Source organism: Ptychodera flava, chromosome 12, assembly GCF_041260155.1.
Source record: "Ptychodera flava strain L36383 chromosome 12, AS_Pfla_20210202, whole genome shotgun sequence".
Lineage (NCBI taxonomy): Eukaryota > Metazoa > Hemichordata > Enteropneusta > Ptychoderidae > Ptychodera > Ptychodera flava.
In genome coordinates this window covers 42,244,955-42,265,531 of record NC_091939.1, presented here as the reverse complement: position 1 = coordinate 42,265,531, position 20,577 = coordinate 42,244,955, and the positions used below count along the sequence as shown (strand labels likewise).

The 20,577-nt window shown below is 36.2% G+C and overlaps 3 protein-coding genes across 3 annotated transcripts; 1 reads left to right on the top strand and 2 right to left on the bottom strand.

The window, feature by feature from the left end:
* Positions 1-3,701: 3,701 nt before the first annotated feature.
* LOC139146382 (retinol dehydrogenase 10-B-like) lies at positions 3,702-5,295 on the bottom strand. Its single transcript, XM_070717765.1, has 3 exons — positions 5,064-5,295; positions 4,418-4,543; positions 3,702-3,973 (listed from the first exon to the last, which is right to left on the bottom strand). The coding sequence occupies exons 1-3, from the start codon at positions 5,282-5,284 to the stop codon at positions 3,877-3,879; spliced, it is 444 nt and encodes a 147-aa protein (XP_070573866.1). The 5' UTR covers positions 5,285-5,295; the 3' UTR covers positions 3,702-3,876.
* A 5,683-nt stretch (positions 5,296-10,978) lies between these two features.
* Positions 10,979-15,210, bottom strand: LOC139145931 (epidermal retinol dehydrogenase 2-like). The gene is made up of 4 exons (XM_070717374.1): positions 14,417-15,210; positions 13,317-13,534; positions 12,370-12,495; positions 10,979-11,812 (listed from the first exon to the last, which is right to left on the bottom strand). Exons 1-4 carry the CDS (start codon positions 14,429-14,431, stop codon positions 11,740-11,742), a joined length of 432 nt encoding a protein of 143 aa, XP_070573475.1. The 5' UTR covers positions 14,432-15,210; the 3' UTR covers positions 10,979-11,739.
* A 266-nt stretch (positions 15,211-15,476) lies between these two features.
* LOC139145929 (large ribosomal subunit protein uL30-like) lies at positions 15,477-20,577 on the top strand. The gene is given in 7 exon segments (XM_070717373.1): positions 15,477-15,527; positions 15,848-15,950; positions 16,963-17,129; positions 18,277-18,414; positions 19,230-19,315; positions 19,318-19,338; positions 20,279-20,577. Coding segments are annotated over 7 exon segments (762 nt in total). The 5' UTR covers positions 15,477-15,489; the 3' UTR covers positions 20,488-20,577.

Here is a 20,577-nt window from a genome sequence, read left to right as displayed (position 1 = left end):
AAATACAATCCCACATATGAAATAAACCATACCCGGCCTTTGCCATGAGGAGTAAGCACTCATGTGTGTCCACCACTCTCTCGGAATACTCACCATTTCTAAGCGTGAGTATTCAGTACAGTACTTTGATTTTGACCTTTCATATCTCACACCAAGAACTGAGCAAATAGCTATTCAAAGGCTGCAGTATTCAAAGTTCCAAGCTGTTTTGTTAGAATCAAGTAACATATGCAGAATCAACAATACTTGTCTGTAGACGAAATGTGTCTCAAGCCGATAGGGGTAGACCATTTGATATGGGGGGAGAGGGTTGAGGCGCTTAAGAAGATTTGGAGCAGAAAAAGATCCCATGAAATTTCCTTTGAAAAAAATAAGTCACGGATGACAGGAAAAATATAAACGATTGCAAGCAGATATGGATAAAAAAGTAATGCACAATAATGCCCTTTTATCATCAAAGTTTTCATTTATAGCGCCTCATTTTTAATAGCAGCTAATTTAATTGAATTTTTCAGCGGACATTTACACCCAATTATGATTAATATTAGAATTTCCTTACCTTTTCTGTTGTTTAATATATACCTAATTTTTTTTGGCATTTTTCTAGTATTATTTTGACGTTGTAAGGAGAGCATATATATATATATATATATATATATATATATATATATATATATATATATATATATATATATATATATATATATATATATATATACTTGTTTAGTTCAAGATCAGCTGGAGAAGAGTGCTCAATACTAGAGTAGAGCTAAATACTCAACTGAGTTGATCAGGATAATCTAAATTACATTTCCACTAAAATTTGTTTTGTATAGGCGGCAGAGCCGCCTACACTCATCGGGTGGCTGTGTTCGACTAAAACGTTTTGGCTGCTGTTTGCATATGTTGTTAGGCCTATATATATATATATATATATATATATATATATATATATATATATATATATATTATATATATATATATATATATATATATATATATATATATATATATATATATATATATATATATATATATATATATATATATATATATAGGCCTAACAACATATGCAAACAGCAGCCAAAACGTTTTAGTATGTTTAGGATGTTTGTATATTAGAAGTTTGTTTCGTAAAGCATCATACCAGCCACAAATTGCATCATTCAGTCACAGTTTTCGACGTGCCCTTTAGGCATATAACTTTAATATATCAGAGATATATATCAGGGATATCTGGATGTTTGCAAATTATAAGTCTCTTATGCAAAGCATCATACCAGCCACAAATTGAATTCAGTTACAGTTTTCGACGCATCCTTCGGGCGCATAACTTTTATATATCAGAGATATATATCAGAGATATCTTGATGTTTGCAAATTGAAAGTCTGTTTTGCAACTTGAAAGTGTACTAATCATTATGAAATCTGCAGTTCATATGGAAAACATGACAAATCCCTGACTCTTTTCTGTTTTCTCTATGAGAATTCAGTATAAGAAAGCAACATGCACTAATATTTCACTGTAAATTTGATACAGTGACATATTTTAGTAAGAGAAAAATGACAAGATATTTTTCGTCCTCTCTGATGCAGCTATTTTCCTTTTTGTCACAGGTTTTCAGTAATAGTTTTTTTTATTACTAAATTGATAGTTACAGTTATTTTCATTATAATTTAGCTGTGCTTTTATGGTTTAAATGTTAAAGGAAAATGTCTCCTCAGGCACTGCGCACATCAGATTTGGCTGCAACTCATAAAAATATCTCTTTATTGATTCTCAGGAGATGTAATTGGATGGTTGACAAATCTAAACTGGCAAGTCTAAGTCTGATTTACTGCTGTTATCTCTTTGATATCAATGATTGACATCAATTAATGTACAACAGTTTTGGACATCTGGTTATGCATAGAAAGTGTGAAATACATTCACAGCTTATTCAAAATTTTGTATTCAAACTTTAAGATTGAAACTTTGAAATTTCTATCTTACAACTGACATGTCAACAATTTCATTAAAACAGAATGACTGAATGTTTAAAATATGCCAAAAGCTTTGCTTTCAGCAAGAACGTGGAAATTAATATAGGCAAGAAATTTCTTCAACTTGTTGACAAACACTTTCCAAAGGGGTCTAAACTTAACAAAATCTTCAAAAGGAACACCATTAATTTTTGAGTTATAGCTGTATGAAGAATATTGCAAGTATAATCAAATCGCATAATAGGAGGGTAATCACCGAAGATCAGCGTGAGGATCAACCAGCTGATTGTAATTGCCGAGTCAAGTCTGAGTGTCCCTTAAAGGGTAACTGTCAAGTCAAAGGCGTGGTTTACAAGGCCAAAGTATCAACGGAGGACAACACGGAGAAAGTTTAGGGCCTACATCGGCCTCACTGATAACACCTTCAAGACGTGCTTCACAAACCACATGCAATCGTTCCGTAACGAGAAATACAAAAACAGTAAAAGTTGTCAAAGTTTCTATGGAACTTAAAAAGTCAAGACCAAATTTTTAACATTTCGTGGTCAATTATTGACAAAGCATCGAGCTACTCTAACATAAGCAAGCGATGTAATCTTTGTGTGTCAGAAAAGCTGCATATTATCAATGCTGACAAATCCACGCTCTTACACAAACGCTCTGAGTTCGTTTCAAAATGTCGCTACCAAAACAAATATTATTTATCATTTTTAACACCACCTACAAATAGAAAGGTACGTCCCATACATATAAATGAGAGCGTTGCTAAGAATCCTTTCACTTCTGTCTAATGATAGCAGGATGCATGAAACTTAAATAAAGGATATTATTACTTTGTACTTGAAGTAATTTATGTTATTATTTATAACGCTTTGCTTTCCGCATCGAGCATTGAAATTTCCCACGAGGACATCTGTATACATCGATATTATATATGCTTTTATATATAATATAAATATATATATATATATATATATATATATATATATATATATATATATATATATATATTATATAGATGTGTGTCTGTCTGTCTATCTGTCTGTCTGTCTTTCGTTTGTCTGTCTGTCTGTCTGTCTGTGCCTGTGTGTACACACAGACACACAGACACACAGACGCACAGACACACACACACACACACACACACACACACACACACACACACACACACACACACACATATATATATATATATATATATATATATATATATATATATTATATATATATATATATATATATATATATATATATATAATTTCACCTTTTGTGTTACCTTTGTCGCGGGGGATCACTCTGTTCTCGAAAGTTGGAATGGGGGAGTCAGCCATTTTTTGACGTCGGCAAAAAAGTAATCCACTCCAGGCCGAAGAAAATTTAGATCAACGCTACTGTGGTGGTGGGTGGTGGCCTATGGGAAATTAATTTGTGGTCTTGCGCCAGCTCAATGTTTTGGAAAGTGATCGTGCATACAAAATGTTTAGTTAAATCTAATTTTTCGTACAAGTTAATTTCTACAAGTTATTATGATAGATTGCAAAGATGTTCAAGACAATTAAAAATGACACCTTTCAATTATTTGTATCTTTCAGAAGTTATCAAATTAGAAAAGTGTATGTAAAAGTCGAATGAGTGAAGACGAAGTACCGTGATACCGTATATGTCATTTTGCAATGACTGCTGTCATTCTATGAAAATATTTCATTTTCTTACCCATGAAACTGCCAGTTAGTTTAATATACAATTGTCATTTTGATGAAGTGACTTGAAAATATTCAACAACTACAATAGCAAAAACAGTTCTCTCGGGAATCCAGACACAAAATACAAATTAGATATGCATCATTTATCACCATACAGCGGTATAAGCCCGATCAAATCCAGCATCGTTGACTATGTATGTTTCTTGTCTCTGCCAATAAATGTATCCATGGCGGTGTACGTGCCCCCAAAACGACCAACAATACCAGTTGCGGATGTTGGCATGATTCTGTGTGTGAAAGTTCAAACAGATCGGTCAGAACATTTCATCTCAAATGATGTTTGACGATCATTTCAACATGATCCTTTCGAGATGGATAATATGAATTCAGTCTAAAATCTACCATATGCAAAAAGAGTGTCACACAAGGTGGTGATACTAGAGTACACATATGCATAGTTCTCTCTCTCTCTCTCTCTCTCTCTCTCTCTCCTCCTCTCTCTCTCCTCTCTCTCTCTCTCTCAAATACTGATAAAAGTTTAACAGTTATTGTCGTGCGATATACTAATGTGTAGCTAGTTTCACAATAAATAAACAATTGTGGTCACTTAATCTGACCAAACAACAGTATGAAGAATTCTGATGCAAGAAACATTATTCCTACACACGAGGTACATCATGACTACTGTGTAGCCTCGAAAGATGTAAATTAGACATTTATTGTATACTTACGTCTTTAGGAATTGTATAATGTAGCCATCACGTGGTAACGCAATTACTTCCTGGTTAATCTGTACAGCATGCAATACCTTATCAGCGACATATTGAGGGTGCAGAGCAGGGGGTGAGATGCCTTTCCTGGTGTCAAGACATGGAGATTTTGTTAGCGTGGTGACAGGCACCAGAAACAAATAAATTTGGAGTTGTACGTCATTATTTGTCAGGATGACAAGACTATCATCGTAAACGTAAACGTTGTTTTTCCTGTTTGTCTTAGCATCGTGAATATCACAGAACTCACAGTGTTTCATATTGTTTTAAGACATAACGTTCGATTTTTGTGACAGCGTCTATATCAATTTATGACAACATTATCTTACATTGAATAAAAAAATGTAAAATGTTGACAGTCTTTGTAGAATCGCTTTCTCAAAAGCACAGCTTATTTCTTAAAATAAACACAAGTTACAATTTTCAGATATCGGAGTATGCTGTGGCACTGAGAAAAAACTAAATTACTACTATGACGTGTCGACGCTATTTTCTACATACTCTTGAATAGCAACATATAGTTCAGATATAAATTCATCTCAAACCATCTGTCATCTGTACCTATTTCGACGTGACCTTAAATTGTTTTCTTTTCTAGCTTATATACCTTGGTGCAAAGCCGTCAAACATGCCAGTATCAATCCACCATGGTTGAACAAGTGTCATCTTGACACCTTCAATGCCGAGCTTGTCTAACTCAAAGTACAACGATTCATGGAGACCAACTGCTGCGAACTTGCTGGCACAGTATTCAACCATACCGGGTGTGCCAATGGATCCTGCCAGACTGGCAATAGTCACAATATGACCATGATTGTTGGCAACCATGGACGGAGCAAATGCTTTGACAGTCTGCAAACGAGGGAAAGTTGATGATGCAGGTGTTAAGAAGGGATGACATTGTGCTGCTTGTGTTAGATAAATAAAAAAGGGAAAGTTCGCTGATTAATGAAAATCTAATAACTGATGATATTAAAAGTTTGATCGCGCTAAAATTATGGGTAATACCCATAGTCTATTTCGAAAAGTCAAGAACCGAAAATGTTCTAACTTAAAGTTATCCCCTTAATTTTAATATACCCAATTTCTGCAAGTCAGCTATACCGTGGAACGTTAATCTTGTACTTTTCACAGACAAGAACGGAGCATCGTGAAAACCTGCTTATACTAAAAGTGTAACTTCAGAATGAAGTGACTCGCTTGACAGCAAATGTGTTGAAAAAGTCCAAAATTTAACTTATGACAAGACCAAATGTGTGAGCTGTTATGCTGGCATCCTAAAATGATAGTCTTTTGGTTGTAACAGTGACATTGACAATCATGATGCGTAGGAGTACTCAAGTACCAAAACTCAATGGAAGACACAAGTATGGTCTATCACTATGGCAAAACCCATCTTCTCCTTACCAACGACAAAGGGCATCATTCCCGCCATTTAAAACCGCCATGAGACAGGTTGTGTGCCGAAGTATATATGTACTGACAAAGCTGACGAGTCACGTACTCTGTATTAAACTATATGTCAGACATCCATGTCGTTTCAACTGTGCCATATAGTATCAAGTATCATCGTGTAGATCATAAGTCAACAGTTAGCTAGTATATTGCAGTCCAGGACTTTGCCCCTGTCTTCCGCCATGCATTTGATCATGTTCACAGGATTACTTACTATATTTCACTTAATTTATTCAAACGTTGCCTCTCAAGAAACACATGATAACGAACGTCATTAAACCTACCCAAAATATGGCCATGGCGTTCACATTCATGCTCCTTTCGATGAGTTCATCAGGACAATCCAATAAGTTCTTACCAGCCACCACCCCAGCATTATTGACCAATATGGTAACATCACCAACTTCTTGAGTGACTTGTTTAGCAACACGATAAACGTCTTCTTTCTTGGTCACATCTACCACGTAGCTGTGGCTTTACCTCCAAGTTGTTTAATCTGTTCAGCTGTCTCGTCGTTACCTTCTTTGTTAATATCCCAAAGTACCAACGTAGAACCCTGCTTAGCAAAGTTGATTGACATCAGACGACCAATACCACTACCAGCACCTGTAACCAGCACGATTTCTCCGGCAACCGATTTCTTCTTCGGCGGTATGATATATCCGAACATTGCATTAACACAACAGCATACCAATTTGAACCACACGACGAGTATTTCAACAATGATGGCCATCGTTACCCTGAATTTCTTGGCCCTTGCTAAGTAAAGCAAAACGCTAATAGAAAGAGCAATGCACTTTACTTCAAACTGACATAATCAGCATTGCTGCAGCTGGGTATGCGAAATCTCCACCAATCATGTTCCCCAGTCTATAGGTCCAACGTCCGCACGACGAAACCGGGTACCATGGTCTGATGAATGGTGACCTACTTCTAAGGTGATTGTATTATTTCTTCTTCGGAAAATTATCTGGTATAGAATAAAACTAATTTAATCAGCTTAATTTGTTAATTGCTGATCGGTTTCTCTTGATTAGCGCCAATAGTATGATTTCTACGAGTGAGAATGAATCACGACTTTTGAATATGCGTAATGCTCGTATCAACAGAATTTGCTATGAGACAAGTGGCGATGCATGCAGAAACTGACCAATTGTGTTTGCATGGAAACACTACGAAAACGTTAGTTTTCCCTCGTCTTCAAAGTGAAACGTTAATAATAATCATCTCGGGTAAGCTACCACAAATACGTCGTGATACGTCATCGCCAGAATCTTTATCCATATTCAAACATCTCCTTTGCATTTTACTCTGAACTGAAACCACTACATGTACTTTTAATCTGTTAGTGTATACGGTTTATGAGAGAGAGAGAGAGAGAGAGAGAGAGAGAGAGAGAGAGAGAGAGAGAGAGAGAGAGAGAGAGAGAGAGAGAGAGAGAGAGAGAGAGAGGGGGGAGAGGGAGGACGGAGACAGACAGACAGACAGACACAGAACAGAGAGACAGACACAGAGGAGGGGGCTTATACTTTTTAGAGCGAACATGATTAGTTCAGTCATGATCAGCCGTATATTATTACTATTGATTATTCACATGTATTTCATTTGTTTTACCATAGACCCTCGAGAAAAACGGGACAGGCAACTGCTGTTGTTTCTTTGTACGATCTATCTTGGAATATATTAAGCTTATTTATTGATTATTCACATGTATTTCATTTGTTTTACCATAGACCCTCGAGAACACCTACGAGAAAAACGGGATGTTTTTCTCGGGGGTCTTTCATTAAGATGGTTTTCGGATTAACTTATGCTGCTTTCATTTAAGCACTCTTTACCTTGTCTTTTGAGAAGGAGATTATTTCCCACTTGGTCGCAAATTTCATTAGATTTGAATTTTTGCAAACCGATGTTTCTTTTTCCTTTCTTTTACAAAAGGATAAATACTATTTTATATACTATTTCTGAAAGGTTACCACGATGTGCCGTGACTTTTGTGGGGTTAAATCTTTCTTTCTTTAGTTAAAAATTTCTTTCTTTGAGTATGCAGGAAAGTTTGAACTTCTTCGATGTCATAGCGCTTTGACCAACACTGGTAATAGTGCCATCAAGCAGCACAATCAGATTTTATGTATGAAATAAGATGTTTGTCCATTCAAAATAGAGCCTGTCTCAAAGTCATTATCTATAAAACTATATAGGATAAAATCCTATCTAAGTATCCAACATTGCATAAAGTTTGTAATTTTTGACAAAAACTGTAGCATATTTATCGGATGTGTCTGTATCCCAACATGGGCTGACAAATACACATGGGTGCAGTTTGAATTTGAATTATCCCTGGAGTTGGTTTACGGTTGTATAAACAATGACAGAGATTGCATATTTCTCTGCAGTGATTTCAATCGCTGTGACATCGAATGGTCCATTGTTCAAAATGACGCAGTGCTGCCAATATCCTGGAATGAACACCTGTCGGAACGTTGTATTCATATAATGAATGAGTACAGTTTGACCCAGTTCAACGCTCAAAGAACTTGCAACAATCACTTTTTGGATTTAGTGATTTCCTTTGGTGGATCATGTACAATAATTTTAAGAGAGAATGCTGTCGTCTAATCATGACGCTCTTCATTGTAAACTCAAAATTGTTGGTAAGCGCCATACACTAAAATCCGAAAGATCCGTGTACAATTTCAGCAAGGCTAACTTTACATCACTTTTTTCATGCATACCATGGTCAGCTATGCTTGGCATTGAAGACCTTGACCAATGTGTTAGATGTTTTACGACATTTTGTATAGTGCAATAGATGAATGTGTTCCTAAAATAAAGCTCAGAGGGCGCAGATATCCTCTATGGTTTGATGCGGATCTTATTGCTGAAGTCAGATATCCATCGTAGATTTAAAGAGTTTGGAAATCCAGTAGACTATGAAATACTTTCCAAACTGCGCGGTCAGAATTTTAGAAACTCAAAAAAATCAGATATTGCGAGTACATAGGTGAGATTGAATCGTCCGCACGGCACAATCCCAAACGCTTCTGGGGGTTTGTCGCTACTAAATCAAAGTCAAGCTCTATTCCGAAGTTAATGAAACACTCTGATACTGTGTACGACTCGCCAGTTTGAATTGCTGAAGGTTTTAATGCATTTTTAAATCAGTTTTTAGCAAATGTGATGATCCACATTTACCTGATATAATTCCAGTTAAAAATGACGTCCTCAGTAATATTTATGCATGTTATGATGACGTATTGACATTGTTACTTTCTACTGATGTCAACAAAGCATGTGGATTTGATAACATATCAGGTGTTATTCTAAAACAATGTGCAGAGGAACTGGTATTTCCTATGACTTATATTTTTAATAAATCTCTTAGATCTGGATTTTTTCAAACGTTTTTTAAACGTAGTAATGTGGTACCAATTTTTTAAAAAGGGAAACAAGCAGGATCTAAAAAGTTACAGGCCTGTTTCACTTTGACCTTTATTCAGTAAGGTTTTTGAGAAGATAGTTTTTAAAAATTTGTATAGTCACGTCGTAAATGTAATTTCCGATGATCAACATGGTTTGTCCTTGGGAGGAGCGTTGAGACTAATTTTGTCACTTATACAGATTTTATTTCAACTGCATTCAACAATAAATTACAATCTGATTCAATTTATCTTGACTTCAGCAAAGCCTTTGATTCAATATCACATAAATTCATAAACTCTCTTCCTTCGGTTTTACCAGACATTGTATTCAGTGGCTTGAGTCATATTTGTCTGATCGCTCTCTGAGAACTGTTGTTGAGGGAGGTTATTCGAAATGGTTTCCAGTTTTATCCGGTGAACCTCAGGGGTCCATAATTGGCCCCCTGATATATTTATCTTGTACATAAATGAGTTGTCACAATGTGCTTAGTCATCGAATGTTATTGTATATGCTGATGATTGAAAGCTTTATAAAACGATCAAGTCAATTTCTGACTGGGCACTGTTGCAGGATGATTTGGACAGGATTACTTGTTGGTGCTCACCATGGAAACTCAAACTAAATGTTGAGAAATGTTGCTGCATTACTTTTTCGAATAAAATCAAGAAGTTTTCTTTTAATTATTCTATTGATACTGTACCGATTGAATGATGTACATCTGTAAAGGACTTGGGCGTCATGATCATCCTTTGTAGTTCCATGGGCTTGTCTGAGCATATCGATAATGCAGTTAAGCAATGCGTAACCTTGGCTTTTTAAATCGTTATTGTAAAGATTTCAGTGATGTTAATCTTTAAAGACTCTGTACATCGCCCGTGTACGCAGCAGCCTCTAATACTGTTCTGTTATCTGGAATCCCAGGTAGAAGAATCTTGTTGATAAAGCTGAACGTGTTCAAAAGATGTTTACTTTGACAACACTCAAGTACCCAATTATGTAATTATGCACTGGACACGTACTTTAGTTCAAAGTCTAGAAATTTGGGATATTTTGGAACTGAGAGATAATTTTGTTACAAGTTGAGTATGATTTTGTTAGTGACATGAAATGGTGCACTGTATCATCAATTAACTTTGATATCTTATTCAAACAAATATTGAAAAAATGTGTTCACTTGAGATATGAGCTTTCATAGGTGTTTTTTTTCATCAAAATTTGAAAATCCAATTGCAATTGATAGCTGTCTACAAAAAGGTGCACCTCTGTTTAAGTAAATGAAGTATAGGAAAGTACAAAACAACTATCAAGCGAAGTTAATATGTGACCATCAGGTCAAGTTGGTAAAAACCAGTGACACATAACAAGTTACATGTCATGTGTTGCATTTGAACAAAGATTTGAACATCTGAAGGCAATTGAAAACAAAGATACTGTAAACATCATTTTTACAGACTAACATATTATAATAAACTATGTGAAATAGAGGTTTTGATTAACACTGCCTTTTCTGACTCAGCAGATGAGGAAATGATGGGACCGGCAGGATCAGGGTTTGACACAGGATACTTTCTGTGAATAACATATAGGTAGAATAATCGAATGATATAAACATTGTGAATGAATTATGTAAATAACACACATTCATTTCAATAGAAAAACTTGTCACAATTTAATTCGTTTCGTATTGTAAAGTGCAGCGCAGACACATATCTACGGAGGATAATATTATGTGTAATCTACATCAATGTTACATGTATTTTGCTGCTATAACTGAAAAAATAAAAACATGACATTACTAAGATTTTAACAGCTACAAGCCTACATTAACATCCTTGAGATTAAAATCCTTTAAATTATGATGTACTCTGTAGAGAAAGGTATCTACATCTAAAGACACTAAAATTTTCTAAGGTTAAGCTTTAGTTCATTCTATTCTTTTTAGGAACTAAAATCCCTTTTCTCTTTAGCACCATTTTAGTTTAAAACTACAAGATGTCATAGCCTACTTTCTGATAAAATACAATCAATGCTGTTCATTATAGTTTTTTTCCAATGCCAATGTCAGCTAATCAGCTGTTGGTTGATGTGACAATTTATTCTGCATTCCATAGAAAATTTGATATCCACCTCATACTCAGTGTTTCCTCTAACACCTGGCACTGTGAGCTCTTTAAATCACTTGAAGAATTTCTTGGATGTCAGTCCTTCACTTATTCATAACACTAGATGCACTGTCTCAATACTAAGAGCACAAGTAGTACATTATATCGGCTTTCAAATGTACACTGCTTCCTATTGATAAGTAGTTATTTTTCTCTTCAAGGAATTGAATCATACATTATAAAGTACCGGTATAATTTTTGTCTGATTTTCTGGATCAGTGACATTTGTCATGGTAACACTGGTCATGCAGTTCTGGTGACAGGAACAATACCCATGTGGCTTTGCAGCAATGATGAGGCAGCTGGAGGCATCCATCTGTATACACAGAGAGACAAGAAAAATGTAATTTGATGAGTGGGCTCTTTGTAGGATGACTTACTGCTGAAAATGACCTTGTAAACTCTCTCTTGAATTGTGTCCCGACTAAATAAATCAAAATGAGGGAATTCCTGAGATTTTACAAACCAACATTGAAAGATATCGCACACGCAGATTCCAAATTATTTTGTACAAAAACATAAAGAAAATTCTTAAAAATACAAACACAGAGTTTTCATCTTAATCGATTTGTCAATTGTTACTCAAGAACTAGCTGAATAAGGAAACTTAATCATGAGCATTAAAACATTTGATCCTTTAGTTTGAGAGAATGAGACAAAGTGACAGATAATTGTAGGTGATGGACAAATATCCTTATAGCCACTGTCCCTCTATAGGGAATGTGCTATAGCTCTGTAACTTTAAGTAGTAGTAATAACGACATACTTACACCGTGTTTACAAGTAAGACATGTACAGTCTTTGTTGATACAATTCATAAATGAGACATAACTGTTACTGAACATGACTTCTAAAATCACTGATAAAACTTACGATTTGCAAAACAATATCCAATTCATGTAGCTGGGAATAGTAAGATTTTCTTGATTTGTTTGAATAGCATTGATAATCTTATCTGAGACGTATTGTACATCCATTCCTTCAGATAGTTTCACATTCCTGTAAATATGGCAAGAAAATGTACAAATTCTGATGCTACAGTATCAATCTGTCAGTTTCACCATCTTCAATACAAGGAAGCTGTATGTTAAGGTAGTATGTGCCTTGAAAGTGAAAGCTTTAAACTTGTGCTCAAACTTTCCTTCAGGAATCTTTCATCCATTCTCGTTCAAAATCAAGAATAAAAATTTGGGGTCACCAAGCAAATTTAGGTACTAGGGAAACAAATAACCCAAGATTTGCCAATATTAAAATTCAAAATGGCTGCCATCCCTGTGTTAACTCTATGGAGAGAAATAAAATTTTTGAATTTTGGAAAACTAAGCTGATGAAAAGTTCTTACACCAAGAGCTTTAAAATGAACCCCCACAAGTAGTATATCAGAAAATAATTGTAACAGGTTGACCGTCCGAATATCTGTCCCTGATGCATATTCTACCTTAAAGCAATATCAAATATTAGAGACAAACACACAACTTGCATTTTAATATGTAAACAAGTTTTGAGTTCAAACACAAATATGGCCAACACAAATATGCACGTAAGCACTTGAATCTACCAAATTTATCACCAAGGATTGAAATAGTGACATTTTCCAAGAATATGGCTTAATATCAAGAATCTAAAACATCTCTCCAAAGATTGCAAAAATATAGAGTTAATGGGGCTTAATTGGTTGCACTCACAGTCATTTCCACCAACCACACTGTCCACAATTGTGTTGAGATTCTATTCTTTGTAATGTGTACCTGGTTAATAGAATTTCACATCTTTTTCTCTTACATAATTCTTAAATATTTTAAAATGAAAATAAAGTGTACCTTCTGTTCGTATTGGTTGCTCCGAGTTGAACCAGTGTTGAATGAACACCATGTGCATTTTGAATGATCAGCTCACAGCTAACAGCATCATGGATAGACAAGGCCGCTGCATTACTTGTGCAATAATCTACACTACCTTCAACACCAAGTATGCTTCCAATGGTGACAATATGACCATGGTTGTTCAAAATCATTGATGGTAGAAAGGCCTTTAATGTCTACATGACAGAATACAACCATAAAGTATTGCTGTTAATTTTTGGCAACATTTTTTAACAAGTCATGTTTTATACTGTACTGAAAGTTTGAGAACAAAGTTGATTATGGTACATGACATTTTTAACAGACATTTTGTACTTATTCACAAGTTTGAATGTTACCAAATGATTTATAACTTACTTTACCTTAGTGCTCAACACTCAGGGAGTGTGGTAAGACAAAGCTCCAAGTTACACAGAAAAAGGTGTATGTGTTGCTGCTGGGGGAGAAACTAATTTATCAGAAAAATATTTCACAAGAGGTAGATTATTTTTCTAAGTTTATGTATATTTGTGTCAGTGGAACCGTGATTATCATTGTCAATATCAGAACAGAATTTATTTTCTGAGAAATAGTCTGAGGTAGGACTATTTAGTTCAAAAACCTGAAATTTTTTGTTGAAGGGGCACTAAAGCAGTAAATTTTAAAAAGTTTCTCATCTATAATAATTCTATGATTCCCCCATGTTATCAACGGAATAACATTTTCATTTTGAACTTTATTTTCATTTATCTCTGCCAAATAATAGTAAAGTCTGCTATAATATATGGAATTGTAGAATTTGAGATGTGTGAACAACTGTTCCGATTATGTAACAGTGTATACGGTAACTTCCTTATCTTTGTATTTATCATGGACGTCTAGTTTTATGTTTGCTGCGGATCATGTCAGGGAGTGACAGGATCCGCAGCAAACATAAAACTAGTTTGTATTGGGAGTGGCAGGGCTAGATCCGCAGCAATTTTATTATGACCATGAACTCGGGGGAGGGGGCTAATGGCTGATTTCATTTTGCAATAGTGAACAGAGTTTGCTTATACTGCCCCTTCACCTACACTCACCCACACTACAGCCATTGTGTTGACATCTACTGTCCTTCGCAATGCATGATCTGTTGTGTCAAGGAAACTTTGACCACTGGTCAACTCAACATTATTGATCAATATGGAGACGTCGCCAACTTCTTCAGTGACTTGTTTAGCAACGCGATAAACGTCTTCTTTCTTGGTCACATCCACTGCGTAGCTGTGGACTTACCTCCAAGTTGTTTTATCTGTTTCAGCTGTATCATCTTCATCTGTTTTGGTAGCATCCAAAAGAACCACGGTAGACCCAAGCTTAGCAAAATCCAATGACATAAAACGACAAATGTCGCTACTACAACCTGCAATCGCCACCACTTCACCCTCCAGGCACTTCCTCTCAGTACGGCGGTAGAAGATTTTTGACCATGCTGATAGTAAAGTCACTGACATGTGGAAAACCGAGATGATCAGTTCTACGAAGATGTTCATGGTTTTGTCGAACAATTAATTCATCAAAACGATCAGTTGTTCAACTCTTTGAAAAACTTGTGCGAGTTTGTTGGAAAAATTAGGAAATCAGGGAAATGCGTGATACTACGAGTAGTACGGCTACGAAAGAGAAGTGATGTTCGAATCATTTGGTCGTGAGTGTTCCTCAAAGTCAAAAGCTTTGCACAGTCTGTGCGCAGAGTTGATACGATGTCTTCAAAAAGCAGAACTAGAATGGGGAATTTTTTCGACCTTGGACGTCACGTTCCGTCTGCACCCCGGAGAGATTATTTGAGCTCAATATCCCTATCGGTCTAACAGCATACACTGCTGCAGCAGACGTCGTAACCTTTAACCCTGTAAGACCAGCTGATTGTGACAGTTCACCATCGCCCCAAACTATGTCTTACCCATAGTACAGTTGCAAAACTAATAGATGGTAAGGTATATTTGATAAAATGTCTCAGCACCTGCATATTGAACCTTTACAGAGTATTGACATGGTCGAAGCAGGGAGCACTTCTGAATGATTTCATGTCGCGAATGCAATCATTTCATTTATGTGTTGAGTGGTTAGCACAACATATGTGTGAACAAGGTAAGATACTGAAAGTACCCGTATGATCACCCTCTTTTGGCCTAACAAAATGGCGGATAGGTACGTGCCGGAATAACCAGCTGTACAAATCAGATGCCATCCAAGTGTTTCAGAGGGAAACTCTCGGCTGGTAGACATTCTGAATGATAAAAATAAAGCAGATCGTCGTTCGATGATATTATTTTTCTTCCACTTGACAACGTATTTTATTAAATGATGCCTAAACACATGAACCCTTCTCTCCTGTTTGTGTATAGCATAGAGCGTATGGATAAATTCAAATTCGATGATGGCTAGATGATCGTTCCTGTTGTAAGCCGAACGAGAAAGGAAAAGGTTTAACTTAAGTTTTGTCTTTCTCTCAATTCACGCATAAACAGCGAAAAGAAGCTTCCCAAGGTACCGGAGACTATCCTGAAAAAGAGGAAACAGTACGCAGAATTGAAAGCCAGGCGGGCCAAGTCACGTTTGTTACGCAAAAAGGTATATATATTTTTTTTAATTTAGCTAGTTTCATATTGTAATACAACGACACCACCTCCACGTCGAATTGCATGTAGAAGTGCATTACTGTCAAATTTAATTTCCAAATTTCTATGCGTTGTCACTGTGTTTACTGTGTGATCGTCTTGCAAACTTTGGAAAACTTCAGTTCACAGCCAATTTCACTGGACAAACCAGGAGGTACTGGACGAATGGACGTCGTTTATATTGCTAGCGATTGCAATGAGCTTTAAATTTAATGGAGTCTTTGTCACTTTGTGTGAAAGAACAGTTTTTGTTTCATATCACAAATGGAACTGTCAATGGAATTGTCATCAATCCTTTACACTGCATTGTTGTGAACGAAAATATGATTATGACATATCTCAAGGCTCAGAGTAATAAGTTTGTTTTGATGTTAGAAGCCTCTCAACTGCATCAGTCGTGTAAGCTCTGTTGTAAAAATTGTTGACTGTATTCTGTATGCTTTGTTTCATCCAGGATGGCATCAGCAAGGGGGGCTTTCCCCCTTTACCCGAAATTTAAGGGGGATCGGTCGTGGTGGTTTCCACCAGTTCATGTGTTCTGAGTCGTACTTGTATCTCTAAGGTGCTCCTGGCACCATTTCATGGGGAGGGGACCTTGACAAATTACTAAGGGGTGCCAACATGTCATCAGAGGGGGAATACCCCCTCCCCTGTCTGGATGATACACTGAATATGTTTGTATGGCCAACCATCAATGAAAAGTACAACTGATCAGTCTGTTCAATACTATATTTCAGATTTTTCATCATCGAACATTATGTTTTTCATAGAGCAGGCACCCGGCATTCCTGTTCATTTGTAAACTAATTGTGAAATGTATGTCTGCTAAAGAAATAAACACTCTTGTTCTTCTTTTTATAGAAAATGTCAATAATAGATCTGCCCCCTTTCATTTAGTGGCTTGCATGGTTTACAAATAATGTCAGATGTTGGTGGTAAGAACTATCTTCATTCTCTTGTGGCAGGCTTATAAAGACAAGAGAAAGCTAATCTACAAACGTGCTGAAGAATACGTCAAGGAATATAGGAGGAAAGAACGCGACATCATCCGTCTCAAGAGAGTAGCAAGGAAAAATGATAATTACTACGTTGAAGATGAGCCCAAACTAGCTTTTGTTGTCAGAATCAGAGGGTAGGTATATTACAAAAGTACTTAGAAAATTCATCAAATTGCTCCAATATACCTGCATATCAAATAGACTGAACTATCTCAAGGTACCGTTTCACTGTCATGTCAAACTTACACGTACCAAAAGTTTTTGATGACAGACTGAGTTGTGAATTCGAGTTTCACACAGCAGCTTTCAGAATGTTTCGTTTTGGCATATTTATCATAAAATCAAAGCCCTAAATGATACTTACTACTTACTAATCTGTATTTCCCACTCATGAAGGCTTGGGTGAACCTGGATCTGAAGGTATTTCGCTGCTTGGTCTATCTATACTATAGCCGATTGATCCGCAGGTTGGGGAAATACCTTGCACCTCGCTGGCTCAAACCTATATGGCCTTGGCCCTGAATTTCCAGAACAATAGTCATGTACCGTAGAGCCCAAGACTCCCCATCATTATCATCTGAATCATATACTCCGAGTCCAAAAACTATCTCTTCATTCGCGCTCGCCAAGTTTAAATTTGACGCCATTGATTCTGTATGTACAGGAGGCATAGATCGATCTGCACAATGGCCTCACGTGACGTCACAGATGAGGGCGTGATTCAAACAGAGATTTTTTTCTCAAGCCGTGAATTTTTAGCAAGATTGCATTTATTTATCAACAGAAATGAATAAAATGACACCAGCATTTGACACATGACTCCAATAAGAGTTTGTAGTAAAAATATAAAAAATATGTTTTCACAGGTAATAGATGGACTTTAAGAGTTCTGATGCTTACCTATCAGATGTTGCACTAGTGAAGCAAAATTAATAACCATACAAATTAGGGTCGCACCTGTGCATTGCCATTTGTCATGATATGACATAAATTTCATTTGTTATATCATGAGTTGTCTTGTTCCTTCCCAAAATTTGAACTCCAGGTAACTAATTAATGGCAACCTTTATTTATAACCTGTCACAAGTAATATGGTGAATTCTTCCCAGTTCCTAAACATATCATTATATTTAGATGCATTATATCTTTGCCCAGGCCTATTGTAGAAGAATAAAGGACTTGTGTAGTCAGATTTTTAAAAAGTTCTTGAATATAAACGGGTCAGAAGTATGTTGCGTTAAGATTTTAATTAGATTAATCAATTATACTTTTCCTTTACAGTATCAATGGAGTAAGCCCCCGTGTTCGTAAAATCTTGCAGCTTCTTCGCCTCCGTCAGATCTTCAATGGTGTATTCATAAGACTGAACAAAGCCAGTCTCAATATGTTGCGACTTGTTGAGCCATACATTGCATGGGGGTAAGTACAGTGATGTATTTGTATGTTCTTTTACCAAGGTTAGATGTAGGGCTAGACTTATGTACACTGGTTTTGTGTACACTGTATAATTTGCCACAATTACAGTGTGGTATTAAGGAATGCAAGTTGGTATTGCTTTGGATATGGATGCACTAAAACACTCATCCTGTTTCTCCTATCATCTACAATCCTGCCAAGTCAGTAACAAGGATAGTGAGGCTCTTTTGCCTGTCAGATACACAAGAATGCATTGAATTTGCACTTAGCTTGATAATCGTTTTAGCCAAAACATTCACCAAAACATGGTATCTCTGAGTAGCTGGCTATCAACAGATATTACTTAATTTCACTGGCTAAGCAGGATATAGCCTATGAAATGCCATCTTGTTTGAGCGCCCAAAAGTCAATGTTACTTTTCCATACTTTGCAGGATTAAGATAGGTTATGTGTGTGTTAACAGTTTATAGATGCATACAACCTCTATACGTGTATCCAGTGTTTTTAGTAAGGTTTGGGAATATTGGTAAATGATTTTGGAACCCTGGTAACATTTCTGCTGTCCCCTAATCTGATTGCATTGATATACTAAGGGGAACTCTGGTAAAATGACTGGGGAAGCCAGGTAACATTTTCTGGGGTACTGACCTTAACAAAAACACTGGTATCTCATATATATTTTTCAGAGGCATCCTAAATGGGTTACCTGTTAGCTGAATGGTTGACGGTGTTCAGATATGCTTAAATCCCACAACAGCAAAAAGAACATAGACACTTCAGAGATTAATTGATAGTACGTCTATTTTAATAACCCACAGATATCCCAACTTGAAAACTGTACGTGAGTTGATCTACAAACGTGGCTATGGCAAGATTGACAGCAGACGAATTCCACTGACAGATAATTCTTCATTGAAAAGGTCCTTGGTAAGTGATCACAACCAAAACATGCACAGACACAATCATATGAATTACGTTTTCATTTTAAATGATCATACTTCAGTTGAGAAAGTAATGGTATGTATACTGTTACACTAATGAAGTTATTTTTGTATCCATTGTACGTCACCGTGTCCTTTGTACCAGACTTAACCAAAGTGAAAACTTCCACTACGACATTGACCAAAATGTTATGATATGGACAGAACAGAGATTGTGGTTTTGTATTCCTTGTAGCTACAGTACCTGCAGGGATCTAGGAAATTTTGGTAGAAAGTTTGTGCAAAATGTCTTGAATTTTACTTAAACAAAATTTTCACAGCCGGCAAATTTAGCCAACAGCCGGTTGTTTTTGCCGGCTGCCGGATATTTTCTACATCCCTGACATGCTATTCACCTTGCATAGAGGTCTGTGATCAAAAGCACTCTGCTACATCCCCACCCCTGGTTGCTGCAGTTCGGTTTTCAAATGTCAGTAAATTTAAGGCATGTTATGTTTCTCAGAATAATTCGTAAATTATTCCTAATCCCAAAGAAAGCTTTGGATGTATAGCATTTGCGAAAGTGTAAAATTTTTGTTACAAGGTTCGTGTTACCCTTCTGGAGATGATCACAAAGAATGCAAAACAAATATTGTAAGTGATTGCAAAAATCTTGAAATGTTTATAAGGTACTTTATGTTTGTCTTGCTCTAATAACATCTGCAACTTATCTTGGTACATGTAACTATAATGTCCATTTGTATTGCATCAAGGATTATTCACAACTAAGTGAAAGCATTATGTGATAATATTTATTGATTATCCTTGACAAATAATGTTGTGATAGTACGTGTAGTTGTGATATATTGGCATCTATCAAATGCTTCAACTCTCATGCAAGAAAAGTTCATGAAGTTGTAACCGTTGCGTCCTTGTTTTAATTTCAGGTAAATTCAACATCATCTGCATGGAGGATTTGATCCATGAAATCTTCACAGTTGGGCCTAGATTCAAGCAAGCTAACAACTTCCTGTGGCCATTCAAACTCAGTGCTCCCAAAGGCGGACTACGTAAGAAGGGAAACCATTTTGTTGAAGGTGGTGACTTCGGTAACAGAGAAAAGTTCATCAACAGATTGGTCCGTAAAATGAATTAGATAACATCATGCAAATGGAGACTTTACTGACATAAAGTAAAACTGTATCAAAATAAAGCAGTTTGTACCCCTTTAGTGGGGAAAGTAAAA